This window comes from Cibotium barometz, chromosome 17 (genome assembly GCF_041138505.1).
Source record: "Cibotium barometz isolate CiBa-2024 chromosome 17, ASM4113850v1, whole genome shotgun sequence".
NCBI classification, from domain to species: Eukaryota; Viridiplantae; Streptophyta; class Polypodiopsida; order Cyatheales; family Cibotiaceae; genus Cibotium; species Cibotium barometz.
The window spans coordinates 471509-496350 of NC_141062.1; the positions used below are offsets into that span (position 1 = coordinate 471509).

Genomic DNA, 24842 nt, shown 5'->3' on the forward strand with positions numbered 1-24842 from the left:
GGGCCAGGGAGCCCGTGCAATCTTAAGAGAAGTTAATGGGTAACCAATAGAATTATATCTGGCATCTTTTGGCAAAAAAGTTGAATAAGGAATAGTAAAATTAGTTGGTCCAAAAGGAAGAGTAAAATTGACAGGAAAAAGAAACCTTGAACAGTGGGTTAAACCTTGAACCACGTGGGGCCCCCAACAACCGCCACTATAGCCAGTTTTTGGGAGACAGGGCCCCTGGAGAAATTCGTCTCCACCCTGGGGTGTGTGAGACTCACCCGTCCCAACGTCATGTTGTGTACGATTTTGCGATTCATGGTTTAATTTGTGTTTTTTCTATATACGAGATTTTTCAAAATAAATGGCACCGTTTTCATATAGCCATGACCTGTAGCCATCCCTTGCCCTACCTATCAATTCGGATAACGGGAATCGAACCCATATCCTCTACTTGGAAGGCATATAATCTACCGTTAATCTATATCTGCCTAAGTTTCATTCCCGAAAATAGGGGTGTTATACAGAGATCATTCCTATAATACGAATCGACCGAGGTGCTGCAAGATATGTATTTATTGGGCAATGCCGCTTGTAGTTTTGGGCTTGCCAATGCTTTTGTTATATTCCTTAATCCTTCGTGCTAAAACTTCACTTCTTCGAGTTAGTTGTTGTATGTTTTGGGCAATTTTGGGTGCCCAAGCTGGCAAGAGTAAGTGCGGACCTGAATAATACTCCTTGTCCTCTAATCTCTTCACCTCTTTCTTACTTTCAAGTAGCGCATGCATGTGTGTGAGCTATGTATACGCGCTTGTAAGGGGTTGGTAGTGAAGCTTGATGGCTTAGCATGGTGGTTAGTTGTAGCTTCCTACTCACAACTACTAATGTAACTCTTCACAAGTATCATTCTCCTGCTGGGGCCGTTAGCCATGGTGGAGGTCCCGTAACACGTGTACCCAAGTTTTTGCCTTTTCATCTTTGATGATGTATTTTTCGTCTTTGATGTATTATTGGCCCCCAAGGGAGCTCCATGTTGTAATTATGAATGACAACATTGCTATTTTGCTTAATTTTTTATTCATATGCTTGCTTGCTTGTGTGTGGGCTTGAATCATGAGTACGCACATGCTTGCTTGTGTGTGGGCTTGGTTCATGAGTACGCGCATGCATGCATGCTTGCTTGAGCGATTGTGTGGATTTAGAGTGTGTGTAGACTAGGGTGGAGTATGCTTGGCTATGCCATGGCCATAGCGAGAGCCTCCTTCTTAGCTTTTGTTAGTGAATAGCTATCTTTTTCTACTTATTACTACTACTCTCCCATTGTGGGATGCCAATATGGTCTAGTTTGGTTGTTTGATTCTTCGTCTAATATGACTAGAGGGTGGGGAAAACCCCTATGCCTACACAATGATAATATCCCTTGTCATTATCCTCTTGAAATTTCTTAGCTACTTTGTGTGTTTGAGGTATTTAAGTGTCATAAAATAAACAATGACCATGGGGATTAACCTCGATCACTTTCCAAGTTGGATTCTTTTGGAGAAACTATAGAAGAATTCTTGTTGAGAATGTTTAAGAAGCATGTATGGCTCCACTATTTTTCCAAGAGACTCCCTTGAGTTGAAGCAATAGAAACTATTTTTGTCTTGTGGAGATTCTTGTTTTTACTAAACCACTTGCATTTTAACACCACCTCTACGATGGGAAAAATATCTATAATAAATATTCATATAAGGTTGATTGAAGGTTCTGTAATCAACTTCAATACTACTCCCTTATATTTAATCCCTAACTCAACTACATCTGGATTGTGGGTACTTTAATGGCTTCATTTCTTGAAGAAGGCCATAATATTAGAGTTTTAGGTGATGCACAACCTATCAATTTTAGAGATCTTGAATTGCTCTTTATATACCCACGTACTATTGTGACATTTAACATACTTAGAGCACCCAAGACTGCTCTCACGCTCCTTGAATGCATCATTTTTGTTAATATATGCTCAATGCCCACCTCTCAGCAAAGTCCTACCTTTGTTATGTGTTGCACACTTGCAAATCCCCCATCATGAGGAGAAGCCAATCACGATAGGAATCCCAACAACTTGGGTTCTTATTGTCATCGATGATGGATGAAGACGGGTTAGATAGAGTTGGTATATTGCCAAGTAGGACTTAGGTAGATTTGGTTAAGACGACTCGCCTTAACTTGCACGCGCCACTTGAGGCCTAAATGATCCCAAATTGTAGATCTGGATTTGGCACTGGCCTGTGAGTCTCTAAGATGTATGTAATCTCCTAGATTGATGTATGTGGTCAATTGGTCGTGGTTTTAATATGCGGGTGGTGCACTAAGTCAATGCAACATAGCCACCCATTCACACCATCCACAATACTATAGAGAGATGTCGTCATCAATAATTGATGCATCCAATGCTATAGAGAGCATACATGCCTTCTATATAGAGTACATGCTCCATTGAGAGTCTATCTAGATTTCCATCTAGGCTCTACTCAACACCATCACATTGTACCTCGCTACTTGTTAGTAGAATTGAAACTTTAAAATTCTCTCTAGTCTCTACTTTGCACTGTCTTAGTAGTTTCTTTTGCTACTTTTTCCTCTTAGGTGGTCTATGTTCTTATAGTTGTGTCCTAATTTCTTGTAAATCATGTGCCCATTCCATTAGCAAGGTTACTATCTCTTTTGTCTCTTTAAGGAATTTTGATTCTGTGTGTGCACACGCACCCGCAAACCTCATATCGTTCACTCCACCTTTGCATGCATTCGGCTTGTCACCCAAAAAAGTGGACAATTGCTCTTGTTGCAAAATGGTAAGTTATTTTGTTTTCCCTTTAATACACAACACAACAAAGTTTGACATAGTATCTGATTCATCTCCACTCAACCATAGAGCTCTCTAGACTTGCTTTGCTACAAACACATTATTTGAGGAAACACATAAATCTCTTATATAACATCAAATGTGTGCTCACAACACAAGCCAACTCTATTTCCTCAACGAGAGGTATTAGAGCATAAACCTGGATGTCAAAGAAGCTTGTTGGAAGCTCTTTCTTAATCATGCATAAAAGCTATGTAGCCCATTTTTTATTTCTAAAATCTCGTATTTCCTAATCTCTTGAGATAAAATCCACCTAAAAACCAAAAGCAAAACATTTATTTCCCTAAGCACGTGCAAAAAAACATCCTCAAAAATTTGCAAAAACATAAATATCTCGCTAGTGATCCTAAGTAATATATTATATTTTTCCAGCCCACCTTTGTTAGCAAAGCAATTACGACATCACATAAGGTTTTGTCTACCATAAGTAGCAAAGCAATTAGGACATCACATAAGGTTTTGTCTACCATAAGTAGCACATAGAACATGTATTGTTCGAAAATGAGAACACTTGCCTTTCATTGTCTACTATAAATGTGCATTTTGCATTGATATGATCCGTGGATATACAAAGGTGTTGTACCCGCCGATTCGTCGTTAAAATGTGTCTTTCTTTAACAGCCATGGTGTAGGTTTGTGGAAAATGTTACCACTTTTTATGTTGACTATTAGCCAGAGAATCTTTTTGCAATCCTATACTTCATGATGCTTCCTTGCCACACAAAAGTCCTTAGGACCTATCATATGCTTCCATATAGATAACCATGTGGATTGTCAAACTCTTTCGATACAATATAGTATACTAAATCAACATTCTTCCTTCTTATTTTCTTTATCCCCTCTTCCTCTTATTCTTCTAGATGATTTTCCCCAGTCTTCTCTTCCTCTGCCTCCTCTTACTCCTCCAATAGTGATAGAGAGAGGGAGACAGAGAGGAGGCCCGTAGTGATAGAGACATAGAGAGGTGAGGTCAAATGATGAGGGAAATATCAAGATCTAAGAAATCTTTCGTGCAATTATGAGATATAAAGATTTAAAATATACAAACCATAGTCAATTTTGTAGCAATGATTAAAACTCCATCATCAAATTTCCTAAGGCATAAAAACATTCCCAATCCCCACTAAGTTATTGCCTGTAGCAAGCCAAAAGGTGAAGGTCGATTGTGTGAAGGGTGTTGAGTGTTTTGGTGGCCTGTGTGGTAGACAAAGGTGGTTTCCACGCATGATGATGTGGTAATGGCCACTTTAGTCAATGGCGGCTAAGGACAAAGAAACTAATTGATGAGATGGCGACAAGGGATTGAGACCATTCATGGGGATGGAGGTAATTATGCAAGAGGTGGTTCCAAGTTGCTTTGATACATAGGTAATAAGAGATTAAGAGGGTTAGTTCACAAGGAGTAAAGGTTACCTAGATACAGGAGTGAAGGCTATCTATGTACAAAGGGCAAAGGCTTGTTTTAAAGATGAGGTGCAAGATGTGTGGTTGTTGCAATCGGTTCTTTGCGTGTGGGTGACAAATTTATGGCAAACTACTGTCGAAGACGGCATGATGCACCTCTCTGTATAGAGACTATCCACAACACCCTCCTTGTAGCAGGGCAACTCTTTCTTGTAATCTCAAAAGCGCTCCGCTTTTGTAATCTAAAAAAGCTATCGACTCTTGTAATTTCTCAAGCACTCCACTTAAAGAATTAAGAGGAAAGACATGCAGACTCAAGAGCATGCCAATGCATGGCTATATATATATATATAGGGCCACCTGTTGCACTTCTCATCTGAGGTTTTGCCTAAATGAGCTGATGCATTGTGGGTCTTCTGATTTTTTTCGAACTACCAACCAAGAGCTCTTCTCCTCCTGCCTAATATAACCATCTGCATCCCAAATTCTTAGCCTTCCTGCACTGTGCAAATCACGATTGTGGTCCTCCTGGGGTGCCTCAACCCACCTCAAGTTTGGGCAGGTTTGAATGTCCAAGCTCACAAGTGCGGTTAGACCTACCAACTCCAACACTGCTAAAGACTTGGAGTTTCTCACAACCAAGGCTTTCAGGCTCGAAAAGCCATTCAGACTAACTCTCTTGCAACCCTCACCTACCTCCAGAATCATGGTTCGTACCTGGCAATAGTTGTTCGTTTCATCCTGCCTCAACAGCAAATCCCTTCCCACTTCATCTGGATCTGTACATTTGTATGTCATCCAGCGCCTTAAAGACCCCAAGAATTGCATAGTAGAGTCTTCTTTTATACTGTGAGCAAACTCTGCATGCACATCATGAACTGAAAACCCACAGCTTGAAGTTCTCAAGAAATCAGACCTTCGCAACTCTTCTATCTGCACATTTTGATTGGGATCACATGTAGTCAACATTATCAGAATGTAATTTATCTGTACAGTTTGATTAAGATCAAATGTAGTAGTCAACACTAAACAAAAGATCTAGCATACTAAATTTTTAATTTGAAGCTGAAGTGCGCAATTAAAGAGCACAAGCTGAAATGCACATACCATAGTTTCCATTTTTTCTTGACTGCATCCATGCATCAAGCTTAAAATTTTAAGTGCCTCAGATGCACTCCAGATGTTTGCAGGTAAGATGAAGAGAGCTATGTCCAGAAACAAAAGCTGAAGCTTCTGGTCAGGTAATGCTCGAAAGCTTTCCCAAAGAAGCTCCCTCACAACTTCGCATTTGTAATTCTCCACTCTTGATATGCCTTGACATTCCAAAAACCTTCCTACCTGATTCTCAGAATTGTATATATCTTTGTTGTGCCTCAACAACCACTCCGCAACTTTTTCTATAACTGAAGGAAGGTACAACATGTTATTTTCTGAACCAAAACCACATTTGCGAACAATGGCCAACACTATCTCCCACTGCCTGGGAGAGAGGTACTTCTCAATTGCTTCTCCATCCAAGCCCATACCAGCTCCAACAGTTTGCAGGAGAAGGTCAGCAGCTTCTGTTTCAAGCAGGCTTGGCATGCTTATACTGTCACAGATGTAACGATGGCCTTGCATTCTGAGAGCTGGGTGCAAAATATCAAGGCTACGAGCTACAAGTATCACTTTGCTGCCAGGGCCTACACCCAGCTCTAGAACTCTTCGTACTGCTTTCATGGACTCATCAGATATGTTGTCGACTACCAAAAAGACTCTCAAACTAGGTAGCTTATGAGCCTTTAGGAGATTGATCACCTGCAAGCACATGAAAATTTGCAACATTGAGGGTAGCATTAGTATGATTAGATGCAAATGTTTTAACTTTACTCTTCCAATTGAGTATAGGGTAGAGGAGCCAATAAGCACACATGAAAATTTGCAACATTGAGGGTAGCATTAGTATGATTAGATGCAAATGTTTTAACTTTACTCTTCCAATTAAGTATAGGGTAGAGGAGCCAATAAGCACACATCCCCCAATTACCATCCCAATCTTAAAGCAATTTATCAGGAATATTCCTATACTATAGCTTAATTTGATTTGCTGAAAAGTGCCCTTTTCTATTCAAACCAAACGATATCAAATTTGGACTCTTTCAATTCTTTTCTTTTTTTTCGGAGAAGAGACTTATATTAAGTATGAAAAAATATACAAAAGGGAGATTTCAAACCAAACTAGGTCGAAATCTCAACCAAGTGCCTCGTGTTGCCAACAAGGTCCCATATGAGTGGAAATGAAGAATAGACCATGATCCCACTCTCTCATAAACTGGCCGCACTTTCTCTATGCGGCCCTCGAAGATCCCTGGATTCTAGCCCAGGTTGCCATATGGGTATGGATAATATCACTCCAAATCTTGCAAAGGCATTGTGTGTCCAAGACAATAGTGCCCTCTATGGCCTCAGTGCATCTACCCAAATGTGCCAGGCTGTAATACTAGCAATAGTCTCCCATGCACTATCCAATCTCTGTGCCGGCGGGGCGTATCCTGAATCTGGCAAATCCTTAAGGCAACCCCGCTGAGCAACTCCTTGCTTGATCAAAATGGCGTGATTCTTGTCATCCCCCCTCATACCTAAGCTGGGGACCCAACTGAGTCAACCAAATGATAGCACCAAAAGATATGTAGGCATAGCAAATAGGTGTGCTATCACGGTCCAAATCCTCTGTGCTTCCCTACCCCCCTCTTGAGCATCAGGCAATGCTCCAGACCCATGCTCTGCTGAACCTGAATGAGCCATAACAAGAGTCGGTTCTAACTCAAAAGCATCGAGATAAAGCTGCAAAACCTGAGGTGAATCTGTTAAGTCACCTTCCTCCATCCAGTGACTAGTTCTTGAACTTCACAAGATAGCGACGGGAAACTTTACCTCTTCTTTCCTTATGTGCCAATATCTACTCTCGAATAAGAACCTCATCAAGTTCCTCAACTTCCGGCTGAGCCTCATCTGATACATCCTCAGGCACATCCCCACGGAAAGGTCTAAGGAGACTCACGTGAAAAGCATTGTGAATCCTCCAGTGATCTGGTAGCTTCAAGCGATAGGCCACCTCACCAATCTTTTCCAATACCTGAAAAGACCCATAATAACGCATGCTCAACTTAGGGAATAAGCGCTCTTTACCCTTATCTTCTTGAGTCTAGCCTTTTCGAATTGCAAAAGAACCCAATCACCCACCAATGCAAACTCTAAAGCACGTCTGTGACGGTCTGCGGCTTTCTTTTGCTTTTGCTGAGTTTTCTGGAGTGCCAACTTAACTCTCCGATAAGCTTCATCCATATTTTCCACATACTGATCAGCCTCAAAGATCTTATCCTTTGTGTTCAAAATGCCTTCCACAATCTCAAAAGGCGCCTTGCCCGTCGAGGTATGGACAGTGTTGTTATATGCAAACTCCACCAAAGGAAGATACTTTTCTCATTGTTGCTTGTGCTCTGACACATAACACTTAAGAAGATCCAACACTGTAGAGTTAGCCTCTTCCGATTGACCATCTGTTTGTGGATGAAATGAAGATGAAAACTTGAGAGTTGTACCCATGTTGTCAAACAACCCTCTCCAGAACAAACTCGTCATCCGTGGATCACGGTCACTAATGATAGACGTAGGCAAGCCTGCCATGAACAACTTCACCATATGATCCACTTTGATCGTCTTACGCACGGGACTGAAATGAGCCTGCTTACTGAACCTGCATATGATAGTCCAAATACCATCATTCCTTGTTTGTGTCCGTGGAAGATCAAATATAAAATCCATGGCAATGCTCTCCCAAGGTGTATCTGGAATAGGTAAAGGCTGTAGTAACCCTGGTGTCTTTTGACGGTCAAACTTTACCTTCTGACATACGATGCATTGCCTAACAAAGGCATCAACATCTCTTCTCAAGGTTGGCCAATAAAAGAAAGTCTCCACTGCTTTTACCGTGGCGTCAATACCTCTATGACCTGCATACGGTGGAGCATGACTTTCAATCATAACCTTGAGTCGCAATGGCCTCGTAACACACAGTTTGCCATGCATCAATAAAACCCCATCTCTGAGAGTATAGTGTGAATGGGAGTTAATTAGGGTTAGAGATTCATGTGGGAGACATACACAGAGAGAACAAGGGAGAGAGAGAGAGAGAGTTGTGGGGATAAGTCAACTCATGAGAATGAGTGTGTGACTCCCATATCACACATGTATATTGCACTAGTACACATAGTGCACTTAGTACATTAAAAGTACTAAGTGTACTATGTACTATAACTTATGGGCTTGTACACACTATAAGGGTGGGCATTATGCCTTTACCCCAACAACCCCCCACTTAAAGGCAAAGCGCCCTTAAATGAAGGAAAAGAAAAAATCAGCATGTACATGATAATATACAAGGCCATATCAAGGCTGAAACTGGCCTCATCCAATGCCCATCAAGTGTCTGCAATGAGCAAACCGCTCCGGAGGCAAACTCTTTGTCAACAGATCAGCCGGGTTGTCATCCGTGTGAATCTTAACAAGCTGAATTTGCTTGTTCTCTATCACCTCTCTGATGAAGTGATACTTCACATCCACATGCTTCGTCTTTGCATGAAATACAGGGTTCTTTGCCAACTGGATGGCACTCTGACTGTCACAATGCAACAATGGAATATCCCCTGTATAGCCCAAATCAACCACTAACCGAGATAGCCATAATGCCTCCTTGCAAGCCTCTGTGGCTGCAATATACTCGGCCTCTGTAGTAGATAAGGCAGTGCACTTCTGCATCCTGGATATCCATGACACAACACCTCCTGTGAATGTAAACACATAACCGGTAGTAGACTTCCGGTTATCTGGATAACCGGCATAATCCGAATCCGTGTAACCATGCACTAATGCATCCTGTTTGCCAAAACATATGCACATATCCTGTGTGCCCTTCAGGTATCTCATGACACCTTTCACTGCTTCCCAATGCTTCTTGCCAGGTTTAACCATGTATCTAGAAACTACTCCCACTGCAAATGCAATGTCCGGCCTAGTAGCAACCATGGCATACATGAGACTGCCACAAGCTGAAGCATACGGAACCTTGGCCATATCAGCCTTGCCACTATCTGACTGTGGGCTGTCCATAGCACTGAGTTTCACATATGGAGGCAAAGGAGTACTAGTCTTCTTCCCCCCGTCCATATTGAACCTCTGCAAAACTTTGCCAATGTATTCCTTCTGAGACAAATACAACACATGCTGATTTCTGTCCCGAAGTATCCACATACCCAAAATGTGATTTGCATCACCCAAATCCTTCATATCAAAGGTTTCATGCAGCCTCTTCTTCAAGGCATCCATCTCTTTACGAGATTTCCCGGCAATCAACATATCATCAACATACAAGATGAGGATCAATAGACTGCCATCCAAAGCTTTCTTGGTGTACAAGCAGTGATCTATGTCACTTCTGTTGGGGTAAGCCCAACTTGTGTGGCAAGGCTTGCATGAATTGGCTAGACCGGAGGTCCCTAACACCTTAAGGTTTTGGGGTCTAGATGGCTAGACCAGTTTGTGTAACCTTGTAGTTAAGCGCACCTGCGCTGGAACACTACTGGGATGGGTGACCTCCCGGGAAGTTGTTGCCCCCACGATCCTACAAGTGGTATCAGAGCCATGGTTGAAAGTCCAACCTCTGAGTCCATGGAAAGTGCCATGTTGAAGGTGACTTCAACCTCTGAGCCAGGGCAGAGGCCACGTTGAAGCTCTCAACCTCTGAGCCGGTTGGACCATGTTGGTACTAAGGGGGACAGGTGAGTCCCAAGTTTGGCTTAAGGGGGTGGTTGTTGGGGTAAGCCCAACTTGTGGCAAGGCTTGCATGAATTGGCTAGACCGGAGGTCCCTAACACCTTAAGGTTTTGGGGTCTAGATGGCTAGACCAGTTTGTGTAACCTTGTAGTTAAGCGCACCTGCGCTGGAACACTACTGGGATGGGTGACCTCCCGGGAAGTTGTTGCCCCCACGATCCTACAACTTCTCCTGAAATCCTGGGATTTCATGAATGTATCAAATTTATGATACCATTCTCTTGGTGCCTGTTTGAGCCCATAAAGACTCTTTTTCAGCTTGCATACAAGCTTCTCCTTTCCACTCACTGCATAACCCTCTGGCTGTTGCATATATATCTCCTCATGGAGATCACCGCGAAGAAAAGCAGTCTTCACATCCATCTGAATCAAGTCCAGATCATCATGCGCAACCAAAGCTAACACAACTCTAAGTGTGGTCATTTTGACCACCGGAGAGAGGATCTCCTCAAAGTCCACACCATATTCCTGCTTGAAGCCCTTAGCCACTAACCTGGCTTTGTATCTTGGCTTTGCATCTGGTGCAACTTTGAGCCTGTAAACCCACTTGCATGGCAAAACCTTCTTGCCTGTAGGCAAATGCACCAACTTCCATGTTCCATTTTTGTGCAGAGAATCCATCTCTGACTTCATGGCACGCTCCCAAAGAGCCTTGTCTGCCCTCTGTAAAGCCTCCTTATAACATGAGGGCTCCCCACAGTCAGTAAGCATCAAGTAGTCAACCCCTGGAACAAACCTGTCAGGGGCTCTGGAGGGTCTTGTGGACCTCCGTACCCAATGACCATCATTTGCAGGTTGCTGTCCAGCCTGCATATCACCCATTGGTGGCTCCTGTTCCATGCCATAAGGCTGAAATATCATGCCCGGTATCTCCTCTAACTGTGGTATATCCAAAGGGATATCTTCTGCCATCTCTGGCTGTCCATTTGGACCATTTTCAGCACCATTTAAGGGCTGGTTTTGCTGCTGTAATGGTTGATTTACAGCCCTTGGTTGTTGTCCATGATGTCCATCATCATCAAAGATGACTCTGCCAGGCTCCTGTTGCCTTGCAAGCTCCTTATACATGCATGTTTCATCAAAAATGACATCATTGCTGCGTATAATGTTTCTATTCACGGGATCCCAAAGTCTATACCCCATTTCACCTTTGTCACCATATCCTAGGAATATGCATTTGTGAGACTTAGGATCAAGTTTGGTGCGCATTTCCCTGCGTATGTGCACGTACGCAACGCAACCAAACACTCTCAAGTGCTTGTATGACGGAGGCTTCCCTGTCCATACTTCTTCTGGCACTTTCCCACCAAGCCTCGTGTTAGGTGACCTGTTTATAAGGTGAACGGCTGTCATAACAGCTTCAGCCCAAAAACCATGAGGTAATGGAGCATGTGACAACATAGAACGGACCTTCTCCTGAATGGTCCTGTTCATCCTCTCTACTGTCCCGTTTTGTGGAGGATCATAAGGAGTAGAGAGCTCCCTCTTGATGCCTTTAGCATCACAAAAGTCCTGAAACTGTTTGGACATATACTCTCCACCATTGTCGGAACGCAAAGCCTTCAGTGTTTTGCCAGTTTGATTCTCAACAAGAGCAACAAACTTCTGAAACACTGAGAATGTATCACTCTTCAAACGAAGAGGATAAACCCACACCTTGCGTGTGGCATCATCAATAAAAGACACAAAGTATTTTGCCCCTCCCAAAGAAAGCTGAGGCATCTCACATACATCTGTATGCACAAGCTCTAACTGAGCATCTTTCTGTCCAAGAGCTTTCTTGTGGGGGCACTGCAGTTGCCTGCCATATATACAATGCTCACAAAACTGAAAACTTGAAAACTTTAGAGAAGGCAAGTAACCCAAACAAGACAATTGCTCCATTCCCTTGACACTCATGTGTCCCAACCGGCTATGCCACATAGAGATTTCCGGCAGCTCGGTTGCATTTACATTAGCATGGTGCCAAACACCTGCATGCATGAAATAAAGAGTGTCCACCTTAGAGCCTCTGGCAACAACCAGTAAGCCCTTACTAATTTTCCACTTTCCACGACCAAATGTGGTAACATAATCAGCATCATCAAGCTGTCCAGTAGAAAGCAGGTTCTTCTTGATCTCAGGCACATGCCTGACATCATGGAGCATAAGCTGTGAGCCATCTGAAAACACAAGCCTCACATCACCTCTGCCAAGAATCTTGCATGCATGGTTATCACCCAAATAAACCACTCCTTCATTGCCAGCAGTACACTTGACAAACAAGTCTCTGCAACCTCTGACATGAAAGGAGGCACCTGAATCAATGATCCATGAGTGCATACCATGACCACCTGTAAGAAGTGAATGGACATCAAGTGAAGACGTAAATAGGACCTCATCCTCACTGTCACCTGCATGTGACACATTGATTTCTTCAATCTTGACTCCACTTTTGCCCTTTGGCTTTACATCTTTGGCTTCATCTTTGTCTTTGTCTTTGCCTTTTGCCTTTTCTTTTTGATCATTTTTCCATTTGTAGCATTGCTTTTTAATGTGTCCCTTCTTGCCACAATAATGGCATTCCAAGTCCTTTTTGGAGCGAGACTTGCTCCTTCCCCGTTCTTGGCTTTTACCCCTTTGCTGGGATCTCCCACGTGCATTCATTGCATTGCACTTTCCAACAGAGTTGTTTTTCCTGTTCATCTCTTCTTGAAGAAGAGCACCCTCAACATCTGCATATGACAGTATAGCATTCGAATTGCTAGTGGCTGTCCTGAATGTGTCCCAACTCTCTGGCAAAGTGCATAACAGAAAAGTGGCTTTGAACTCATCGTCCATTGCCAACTTTTGATTTATAACTTGGCTAACAATACCATTAAACTCATTTAAATGGGCTGCCATAGACGCCCCTTCCTTCATCTGAAGACCTATGAGTTTCTTCAACCAATACACTTTGCTTGAGGCACTTTGCTGGGCATACAAGTCCTGCAATCTCTGCCACATTCCCCAAGCTGTCTTCTCTTCGCGAATGCTGAAAAGTAAAGAGTCTGACACAGACAACATGATAGTAGATCTTGCCAGCTCATCCATATCTTCCCACTCTTCAGCAGTACGAGAAGCGGGCTTTACACCCCTTTCTTTGATAGGCTTGTGCTGCTTCTTCTGGAGCAACACATTGTAGCACTGGGTTTGCCAAATATCATAGTTATGTGAGCCTTCAAGCTTCTTGATGTGAAGCAATGAAGAGCTCTCACCTGTGGTTGCCATAGCAATATGCAACCTGTCAATGCCTGACTCCCTGCAAAATGTGCAAACACTGCACCAAAAGCACACAAAGTGCTCACAGTTGTTCTCCCAAGCTTTATCTCCCACTGCGGAAGCACGAATGCAACTCTACTCCCACTTTATGTGATGAAAACACCAAAATCTGGTTGCTGCAGATTTAGGACAGCACCTTAAATGTGCTCTGTTGCCCTTCCAAAGTACTGTACAGCAGTACTAAGTGCTCACCAATGATGTACCAAACCTGTACCGGCAAGTACAGCAGCTGAAATTGAACCTTTTGGTCACTCAAAACAGTGTACAGCCATGCCAAAACTTGCACAAAGCTGTGCCAAATCTGTACCAGCAGGTACAGTAGCAATAAATGCTCTCCTGGCTGTCCAATTGAGTGAAAATCAGACTTTTACAGTCCCGAACACTGCATACAATAGTCCCGAACAGAAATTGGGCAAAAGCCCCTTGACTGCAAGCTGATTTCTGAGGATTCAAGGCATAAGTGTCTTGCCTGCTGCTTTGCCAAGCTCAACAAGCATACGAACTTGAAAAGACCCTTGATTTAAGATCAATTGCTGATCATACATGGTACATTGATGCACATGAAGGCATCCAGAGTCTTCGCGATGCTTCCCCGTGGCCACATATACATCCAATACATGAAAGCCCCTTGATTTACAGGCACATTGAGTGCTTGTCAGGCATCAACACATTATCCACAGCATCAAATGCGATTCCCTGCATGCAAATCAATTCAATCGGCACAAAAGCCCCTTGATTTGCACTGCAATTTGCTGCAATTTTGCCCAAATGTGCGATTTCTCACATCATACAGCATGTATGACTGCTTAATTGCACAATTACATCAAAAGCCCCAAATTTCGACATCCAATTTCCTGCAAATTGATCCTGATTGTGACCAATGTCACCCAATTTTGCCAATTTTGCTCAGAAATTGAACAATTCGGCACCTGTACCTGCTCAATTGATTGAATTGATAAGAAATTCCCAAAATTGCAGGCAAATACCTCTTAATTTTGAATTTCTCTGAGATTTGCAGGCTGAATTTCTGTTGATGCTGTTGCAGAAATCTGATGCAGAAAGGGGGGGGCGCTTCTTGCTGATGTTGATGCTGATGCTCCTGCTGCCAGTTCGAACGAATGGGTGGTTACACTGCTACAGCTTGTGGATCCATGCTCCAGGGTGTTGGCTCTTCTCTGCTGCTGCATATTGGGCTGGAAGTCGTAGATTGCAGGACTTGATTGGCTGCGCACCAGGTTGCGTTGGAGTCAACTTGTAAGCCTGCTGTCTGGTTGGGCAGCGTGGCTGCTTGAGACGCCAACTCTCCCACGACAGCACAACTAGCCGGGACCAGTTGAAATCGCCCAGCGATAACACGCCTGGGCTTCGACGGATCGCTTGTAGACGTATTCGCCTTCGCCTGGCCAACGCTACACGGGACGAGTCGTGTTCGCCTGTTGTATTGACGCCCGTCTGCCTCCAGCGCTCATACGCGTGTTCGCCTGGCTGCTGCGACTGTTTCCACGCCTTTTGACGCCCAGCGCTGACAACCCTTCTTCGCTCGCCTGCCTGCGACCTTCTACACCATTGCTCCCAGCTGCCTTCGCCGCCTTCCTAGTAGCTTTACGCTTTATGTGGCCAGGCGCCTTGCTGCAAGCCTACGATTGGCTGTTGGCTACCTGCGCTAGGCAGCCTGAGCTTCTTACTCGTCCCAGATTTGCCACCACAGCCTCTGCGCCTGACACACGAGAACCAGCACTCACAGGCGACCAACCCCTGCTATGATGTAACACGCAGATCCATACAGCACACGCAGGTTCTCTGCAGCGACGAAACCCTAGAAAAATAACTCGCTCTGATACCAGTTGAATGGGAGTTAATTAGGGTTAGAGATTCATGTGGGAGACATACACAGAGAGAACAAGGGAGAGAGAGAGAGAGAGAGAGAGAGAGTTGTGGGGATAAGTCAACTCATGAGAATGAGTGTGTGACTCCCCTATCACACATGTATATTGCACTAGTACACATAGTGCACTTAGTACATTAAAAGTACTAAGTGTACTATGTACTATAACTTATGGGCTTGTACACACTATAAGGGTGGGCATTATGCCTTTACCCCAACATAGTGCTCATGCCGCTGACCCTCAGATATCTGATCATACAACCTTTCAAAGTCCTCATCATGGGCATACTGCTCTTTCATTTCATCAAGCTCATGATGATAAGCAAGTGAAACTGCTGAGACCTGTGGCTTGCGTGATAAGGCATCTGCCACTACATTCTTCTTGCCTTCCACATGCACAATCTGGAAGTGAAACATAGACAAAAAGTTTGCCCATCGCATATGCTTCTCTGAAAGCTTAGTTTGCGTGAGGAAATAACGCAAGGTCTGATGATCTGTCTGCACAGTGAAATCAGCCCCAAGCAAATAGTGTTTCCATGTAGAAAGAGCATGAATTACAGCCAACATCTCTTTCGCATAAACCTGTAAATGCTTCTCGGCATCTTGCAATATTCTACTCTCATAGGCTATCACATGTCCCTCCTGCATGAGAACTGCCCCAATGCTACTTCCACATGCATCACATTGGACAACAAAAGCCTTTCGGAGATCCGGTAACACCAATACTGGATCTGAAGTAAGCTTTTCTTTGAGCTTTTTGAAGGCTGTAATTTCCAAATCAGCCCATCTAAACGGAGTTGCCTTCTTTGTTAAGGCATGAAGGGGCGAAGCAATTTCAGCAAAATACCGTATGTACTACCTGTAATAGGAACACAATCCTAGAAAGCTGCGTACATCATGCACGGTTCTCAAATCTGGCCAATTAAGAATTGCTTCCACCTTCGATGGATCCATATGGACTCCATGCTTAGACACAATATGCCCCAAGAAATGTATCTCTTGCAAGAAGAACTCACTCTTCTTGGCATTAATAACCAGCCTATGGTTCCTGAGTTCTGCAAACACAATGGCCAAATGCCTTCTATGCTCCTCCTCAGTTTGTGAATGCACAATCATATCATCAAAGAATGTGCCCACAAACACTCTATGAGGCCGGAAAATCCTGTCCATCATTCTGTTAAATGTGGAAGGTGCATTTGTCAAACCAAAGGGCATAACCAAAAACTCATACAACCCAAACCTGGTTCGAAATGCTGTTTTGTGCACATCCTCGGCTCTAATACGTATCTGATGATACCCGCTTTTCAAGTCAATGCGACTAAAGACTATGGAGCCTTGTAAGCGGTCCAAAATGTCATCGATCCTCGGAATGGGGAATCGATTCTTGATGGTATTCTTGTTTAGCGCCCTGTAATCAATACACATGCGCCAAGAACCATCCTTCTTTTGCACTAAGAGTACAGGTGAGCAAAAGGGTGATGAGCTAGGCTGTATCAACCCTTTATTCAAAAGCTCCTATACCTGACTCATAATTTCTTCTTGTTGGGCTGCACTAACACGGTACGGCGGTCTATTTGGTGAAGTACTACCAGGAATTAGATCAATAGCATGATCTTCTGGCCTCTCCGGAGGAAGTTCCCCTGGCAATGACTCGGAAAAACAATCTTGGAATCCACATAAGAAATCAGTCCTATCCTTATCTAACATAGACAAATTAGACTTAGACTCATCATCTTTTGCATCCTTTACATAAATCAAGTACGCGGAAAGATGCTTTTTCATTACTAATGAAATTGCCGAAGCTGATACAATAGGGACAGATTGCCCTTTAAGTTTTACATCCAAAACATGTTCTTTCCGTCTATGAGTCAGAGTGATCTTCCTATTGTATGTATCCACCACCGCATGTACTCTGTGGCACCATGGCATACCCAACAAAACATCACATCCATCAAGTGGCATGAAACTCTTCGCTGTCCACATAACCCTGCAAATGAAGCCTAAGCTTCCCAATAATAGGAGTGACGGGTTCAGCATACCCTGGACAAGCCATGTTAGCGTCATATAACGGCCCCATCTCCTCTGCACGAATCCCCAATCGGCCAGCCAAATCCGGTGAAATGAAGTTGGCTCTAGCACCTGTATCAAAGAATATCAAGGCATTTTGATCTCTCACTTTGCCCCATGTCCTGCACAACTCTGTCTCTTCACCACCTGACTGTTCCCCAACAAGATCAGGAACTAACCCTGCAGAAGGTTTTGGTTTCTTTGACTTGGGCTCTCCTTTATTGTCAGTCCTTTTGGGACTTTCGCTTGGGACAATTAAAAGACATATGTCCCTCTTCTATACAGTAGAAACATTTCCGAGCATCCCTCAAAGCCTGTCTCTCCTCAGGAGTTCTCTTGGGCATTGGCATCTTCTTATACCGCGTCTCTGAAGACCCTTTTGCATCACGCGAAGCATGCCCAGACTTTTCAGATTTCTTGCTCGAGTTCTTATTGCCTTTAAATCCAGATGAGACTCCAGTGAGTAACGCATTAGCTGTCATAGCATTCTCTATCATCTGTGACATGTTTGTTACTCGAGTCTTTATACAATAGTCACGCACCTCCTTGGGCAGCCCACAACAATACTTCTCTACCTGCTCAAACAAAGGCACTGCACGGTAAGAAGTAACTGGGAGTAAAGCTTCCCAAAACTTCTTGTTATAATCTTCAAGATTATCACACTTTGATGCATCCAACTTGTGCCATGCGGTCATTACATCCACCTCAAAAGTAGATGTGAGCCATACGGAAGAGAACACCTGTTTAAACTGTACCCAAGTAGATGGTGCTATGCCTGCAGTAGACCACCACTGCAATGCATTGCCTTTGAGAAAAGTCGCAGCTTTTCTCACCTTAGAGGACTCCGTGTAATTACCACCAGAAAAAGCAGCATCAAACTGCTGTAAAAAGGTAAGTGCTTTTAATTTATCTTTGGCTCCACTGAATGTATCAAATTTCACAACAGCTCCCCCTTCCTTAAAATCCTTCGCCTTACCCATAGGCGTTAGATGATCGTAAGGAAGTGGTTTCACAAGATTGCTACCCCCAGCATTCATGCCCATCATAGGGTCAACATTACCCATTCCCACACCTGGCATGCCATACATTCCAGCCATGTTTCCAAACATACCATTATGCATACCGGGCTGCATGCCCCCATACATATTTGCTTGCATTCCAGGTTGCATACCCCCAAACATGTTTCCTTGCATTCCGGACTGCATACCACCATACATATTCCCCTGCATACCAGGCTGAAAATTAGCTCCAAAAGTCCCAAGCATACCCATGCCTCCCTGAGGATAACCCCCAGTCATAGATTGGAACACCGAGCCACCACCAAAATAACCTGGATGCATAGTCTGCTGAGGAATAGATGGCTGTCCAAAGAAGGAACTCTGAGAGTTAGCACCAAAAGCATGCTGCATGTTCGGAAACTGTCCAAAAGATGGATCCTGTGGGAAGGCACCACTATGACCCTGAGGAAGGTTCTTAAAAAACCTTCTTCTTCTTCTTTTCAGGCTCTGTATGGGATCTCATAAATTCAGCAAACTTCTCACTTTGTGTGAGCTGCATAAACACATCCATAACACCGGCCAAACGATTTTTAAACTGAGCATCATCTTCCTCTTTACTAGGCATATCTTCTGGCTGTGTTACATCCTCATAATGCTCATCATCTGCAGCTTGTTCTCCTGCAAGAATATCCTCAGATTCATTTCTTTCAAGAGAGGTCTCTTGCTCTTCCTCTTCATGATAAAAATATTCGTCTTCTGTATCAGACATGTTGCTGAATTTTTTTTTCGGCGATGACTTTCCTCGAGTCAACCACGAGCTCACCCCCGTAAGAAAGTTGAGTAATGGGTCCCGGAAATGGAACCTTGAAACCGGCCTCTAGTAGAAACCAAAGTGCGGTAGACTAGCAGTCACCCTTCCACTTGTAGTCCAGATATAAAAACAAATTTAATTGGAGCTAGAGTGCCCCAAATCTGAAATGAGAACGACACCTGTTGGCCCCAAAGCTTGGCGCCCCTTTCAGTATTTCTTTATTCAAATTCAAAAAGATGTAAAGCTGAGTACAACAAAACCAGCCAGGAGAATACACCTGTATGTCCAATCTGGCAGCCCACAAGACCTCTTAGCACAGAGGATTCACACACAGATCTGTGTCCCACAAAAGCAACACTCTGTGTTTTCCCTCTGATCGGCCAAGACCATTCAGCAGGGCAGCCTTGAGCATACATCTGGCATATCCCAAGTACATGGTTCCACAATTCAGCATAAACATACATCCACTGTCCTGTCAGAATACGCAGCGGAGATGATGACCAGATCTGGGAACACAACAGCAAAAACGCAGGCAGAAAAACAGCACAAGAGAAAGAGAGATGTAGGCGTGTAACTCTGCTCTATATACACAAGAAGATCCCGAGATATGATACAAATGAGGTATGGGGGCTGGGGTCCTATATATACCTCCCTAGAGGGCAGTCGACCAGCAGATGCAGGAGTGCCCACGACTGATAAAAAAGACCCACGACTGCATAAATGCAGTCGGCCAGCTATCTGGTGCCCACGACTGATCAAAACCAGTCGGCCAGCAGCAAGAGTGCCCACGACTGATAAACACCCAGTCGGCCAGCACTGTACTGCTCTTGGCACCCTCTGGCAGCCCTCCCAAGCCTCAGAAAAATGGAAAAAAATAGGGGAAAAATACGGAGAGTGGGGAAAAATGGGGAAACACCTCATAAGGGCGAGCACACCCACAACAAAGGCCCTGGTGTATAAAACTGGACAAGAGATGACTTCTAACACCCCCTCTCAGCTCCTGGCTGTGTAACCAACCACAGGGAGCTGGGGTGCCGCCTGAGCAAATCCTGAGAGCGACTTCGTGAAGAGGTCCACCGTACTGTCCTCCGTCGAACAGAACTCCAGCAAGATGTCATCAGCAACGATCTGTTCACGAACAAAGTGCCTCTGGATGACCATGGGTTCCTCCAATGGAAGCCCAAACCTGCAATGTAACCTCCTCCTGCTCCGTAAAACTGCTCCTGGGCCATAAGTAGATCTCCTCGTGTCCGGATCTCCTCCCCAAACTGAGTCACTCCTACCGTGGAGTCGGACTCCATCCAACAATCCCCCTCCTGTGTAAAAGAGTCTCTGATCCTTCGCATGTCGCAGAAACCACAGGAAACGCAATCCTGCCTCCCAAAGAGATATCTGCAACCAAGAGCTCAATTGCCTCATCAGGAAGCTCCCGTCCGATCTGGTGTCCATCAACCAGATCACTGAACCATACAGCTTCTGAGTCACAGAGACATACCACTGCTCACAAGGATCAACACCTGTTACGGTGCACAAACAAGTCCTGGAAACCTGATGAAACCTGTCAACAACCCCCTCTGAATCCGGAACCACAAAGCCTGGAGAAACCACCTCCTTCTGCAAGTAATCACCTGTCACCTGCCTGGCTTTCCGAAAGGTCCCCGTGGAAAGAACATCCTCATCTACTGGAAGTTCTATGTCCCGAACACTACGAGACATCAGAGCATAAGTGACCTGTTCAGCTTTCTCTAATTCACGAACACAAGAACTACCAACATCAGTACTGGAAAGTTCCTGCCAACTGCTGCCATCTACTGGTAAGCTATCCACCACCTGGTCTCGGAAAGCCCGCACCTGCAGCGTATATCCACCTGAGTAGCTATTACCACACTGCACTTGGCCTGTTGCTTTGTCCCGGAGAGCAACAAAATGCTCATCAAACTCCACCCGTACGCCAGTCTTGCAAACCCGATGCACTGACAACAGATGAAAGCCAAGTGCCGGAACATACAACACCTGGGAGGAATGCTTCCTCCCTCTGCCATTGGGAACAATCTCCATCCTGCCCTCACTATGAACTGGGATAGTGGACGTATCCCCAGTAAGAATATGACCAGAAAGCCTGCAGAGATCCTGTAAACCGGAACGGGAAGGAGTCATGTGCCAGGAAGCACCACTATCGAGAATCCACTCCCGACGAGTATCCGTTGCAGAGAGTCCTCCAATCTCCTCCCTGCCTGAAGAAAATGAAGCATCGGTGTCCATCACCTCCAGGTGCACAAAAGCCGGAGTCTTCATGATTGCTGCTGAGGAGTCCTCACCTTTCTCGGTCTTCCGCTTGGGACACTGCCTCCAATAGTGGCCTTTCTCGCCACAATCATTACAGGTCCTCTCTGCCTTCAGTTTCTCGCGGTCAGCGTCGGACTTCTTCTCAGAAGACTTCTCCGATGAAGCCTTCCCTTTGCCCGAGTTACGGCCTTTCGACCGTTCGCCAGTAAAGGCCTCCGAACCTCCAACCTGAGGAGGGTTCGTGAATCGTTCCTCCTGGTCCAGGACCATGGGCACAAGCTCCTCCCACGTGATGGTGCTGAGCCTGCCACTGGTAATCAACGACGAGTAAAATGCTGAGTACGAAGAGGGCAAATGTGACAGCAACGTGATGGCCATGTCCTCTGACGATATCTCCTTCCCAGCCTGAAGAACTTCCTGCTGAAGAGCCTGCAGCTTGTTAATATGCTCCCGCATCGTCGACGACTTTGCAGGGCTCATAACCCGCATCTGTACTTCCAAGGAAATCCTCTTCATGGGCGATACCCTGTTGTAAAGTGAGGCCAAATGCTGACATATACCTCTGGCCAGCGTCATATGCTTTACATGATTAATTACTTGTGGTGTGCAGTTAAGGAAAATAAACGAACGGACCCTGGCGTTGACACGAAAAAAACATTTGTGTCTGGGCCTCCCGGTCCTTTCGGATCGACGGTAACTCCCCTTCCTCTACTTTCGGCCGTGGAACACCAACAACGACGAAATCGGTGAGGTCGTAAGACTCCAGAACGGATTCCATCATCACCTTCCATATGCCATAGTTGCTCCCGTCTAAGTGACGGTCCACCGGGAACGTGGAGAGTGTCGGGATCTTCACATGTCTCTCGGCCATCTCAAACAGATCTGCCATAGCGGGGATGTACTCTGAAAAGGGTGGGTGGTGGGAACAAAGAAGAACTAAAACCTGCAAGTGGCTGTCCAGCAAATCAGCCCGCCTTCCTCTTGCTTCTCCTCTTCCCGATCAGCCCAAAACAGTCCACCAATCAGCCACAAAACGGTCCCCCTCTTGCTCACACAAATCCCAAGACCTATCTAGAGCCTAGGGCTCTCATACCATGTCAAAATACGCAGCGGAGATGATGACCAGATCTGGGAACACAACAGCAAAAACGCAGGCAGAAAAACAGCACAAGAGAAAGAGAGATGTAGGCGTGTAACTCTGCTCTATATACACAAGAAGATCCCGAGATATGATACAAATGAGGTATGGGGGCTGGGGTCCTATATATACCTCCCACGACTGATAAAAAAGACCCACGACTGCATGAATGCAGTCGGCCAGCTATCTGGTGCTGCCCACGACTGATCAAAACCAGTCGGCCAGCAGCAAGAGTGCCCACGACTGATAAACACCCAGTCGGCCAGCACTGTACTGCTCTTGGCACCCTCTGGCAGCCCTCCCAAGCCTCAGAAAAATGGAAAAAAATAGGGGAAAAATACGGAGAGTGGGGAAAAATGGGAAAACACCTCATAAGGGCGGGCACACCCACAACAAAGGCCCTGGTGTATAAAACTGGACAGGAGATGACTTCTAACATGTCCAATCTCTGTTTCCACCCTTTCAATCTGCCATACCCTTCCTCTCACAAGGGGCCAGATAGCACAACTCTTCAGCAGACATAAGCCAATGGAAAGAAAGAAAGATGAACCAGTTCAGAGCTTACCAGATCAGCACGTGGTTCTGCACTCGCGAGGTAGTTCGTACCAGTCTGTACACCTGACAACGACTGTCTGTACTCTTTCCCCTGCAACCACCTGACTGTTGCACCAAATAAACTCTGATAAAATCCCACGTGCAGCTGGAGATACTACCTGCCTGTACTTGTCCGTACAGGACAGTAGAGTCTGACTGTACCTGTCCGTACAGAACTGTACGGACTGTACCTGCTGACTGGGCTCTGTTCGCCTGCGCCGCCTGAACCTGAAGATGTCCAGCTGACTGTTTCTGCTGTCGTACAGCAGCGCCTGTACTGACTGTACGGAACTGCAGACAACTACTCGGTCCGTACAGTTCTGTCCGTACTGTTTTCAGCCTGCTGTCTGTACCTGCAAACGCCGCCTGAGCCAATAGCCAATGAACCAGCGCCGCCTGTACCTTCAGCAACTGTGCACTGTACCTGCTACCCGTACAGAGCTATACGGCCTGGCTGTACGGCCTGTTTGATAGGGCAGTTTTGCATGCAGCCAAACACTAGCAGCAAGCATATGCAGTCGACCAGCCTTCTCCTCTTCTCCACGCTTGTTTCTTGCACGAATCCCCAAAAGCAAGAGAGAGAGAGAGAGATGAGAGAGGCGTGTAACTCCAAAAGTGGAGTGGCCTCTCTCCAAAATTATCCTAGGGCCCAAACATTAAAGTTTCCTAAGGCCACTTAGGCCTAGGGGCCACCCATGTTTCAAACATTAATAAATTTTAAGTGTTTTGGTCCCCCTTCACATCTGCAGATGTCCACACATCATTCTCTTTGTCCGGGCACCCCAAATGTGAATCATTTAACATTTTTGCTCAGCAACCACCATGCCCACACTAGTGCTGTTCCATTTTCACCAGAGGGTCATGACAGCTGGATACACTATGGCGAATGAGGAACAATGGGCATTTTACGTACAAGGAGGTACACATTATGCCACAACTAGCAATGTTCAAGCGCATGTGGTGGATGTCAATGTCAAGACCAATGCAATGCCTTCTATGTCTTTTGATATGAGCCAAATGATGATGATGATGAGAGGCATGGTGGAATCAATGATGAAGCCAATGATTGAAGAGATGAAGGGTCTCCGAGATGACATCAAAAGTGAGGTCAAGGGTAGTCTTGAGCAAGCAAGACAACAAACTCATGGGGAATGGATACATGATGTCGGTGGTCCCTCTCATCACCCCAATCTCATGGATGCTTCAAGATCAAGCAAAGGCATTGTGTTTGGAGACATGGATGGTATGATGCGGATGGACAAAGAGAAGACCAACCCAAGCATGCACTCTTCTTTTGGGGTAATGCATAACAGTATGTATGCTTCTACACCAAGTGATGCGAAAGGAAAAGGACATGTGGGGCAATCTTCTCGGATGCATGCACATGCCGCAAGTCACGGCCATGATTACCATGCATTACAAGATATGTGGAGCATGAAGACCGTTTTGAACGGATGATGGATAATGAGATGCACGGGGATCACATGGTTCGTAGGGATCGACACTCATTCATGGATCGAGGTACTCATGTGGATAGATCAAACCGGCCTCTGGTAGAAACCAAAGTGCGGTAGACTAGCAGTCACCCTTCCAATTGTA

The 24842-nt window shown here is 45.0% G+C and overlaps 1 protein-coding gene across 2 annotated transcripts in view; it reads right to left on the reverse strand.

Moving 5' to 3' along the window:
* Nucleotides 1-3887: 3887 nt before the first annotated feature.
* Nucleotides 3888-24842, reverse strand: part of LOC147629559 (disease resistance protein RPP2B-like) — a 64717-nt gene continuing 43762 nt past the window's right edge. For both annotated transcript variants that reach the window (XM_086811056.1, XM_086811057.1), the window contains 2 exons: nucleotides 5402-6091; nucleotides 3888-5227 (listed from right to left, as the gene is read on the reverse strand). In XM_086811056.1, the coding sequence (XP_086667182.1) occupies nucleotides 4667-5227; nucleotides 5402-6091 (1251 nt within the window). In that variant the 3' untranslated portion in view covers nucleotides 3888-4666. The remainder of the gene's footprint in view (nucleotides 5228-5401; nucleotides 6092-24842) is intronic.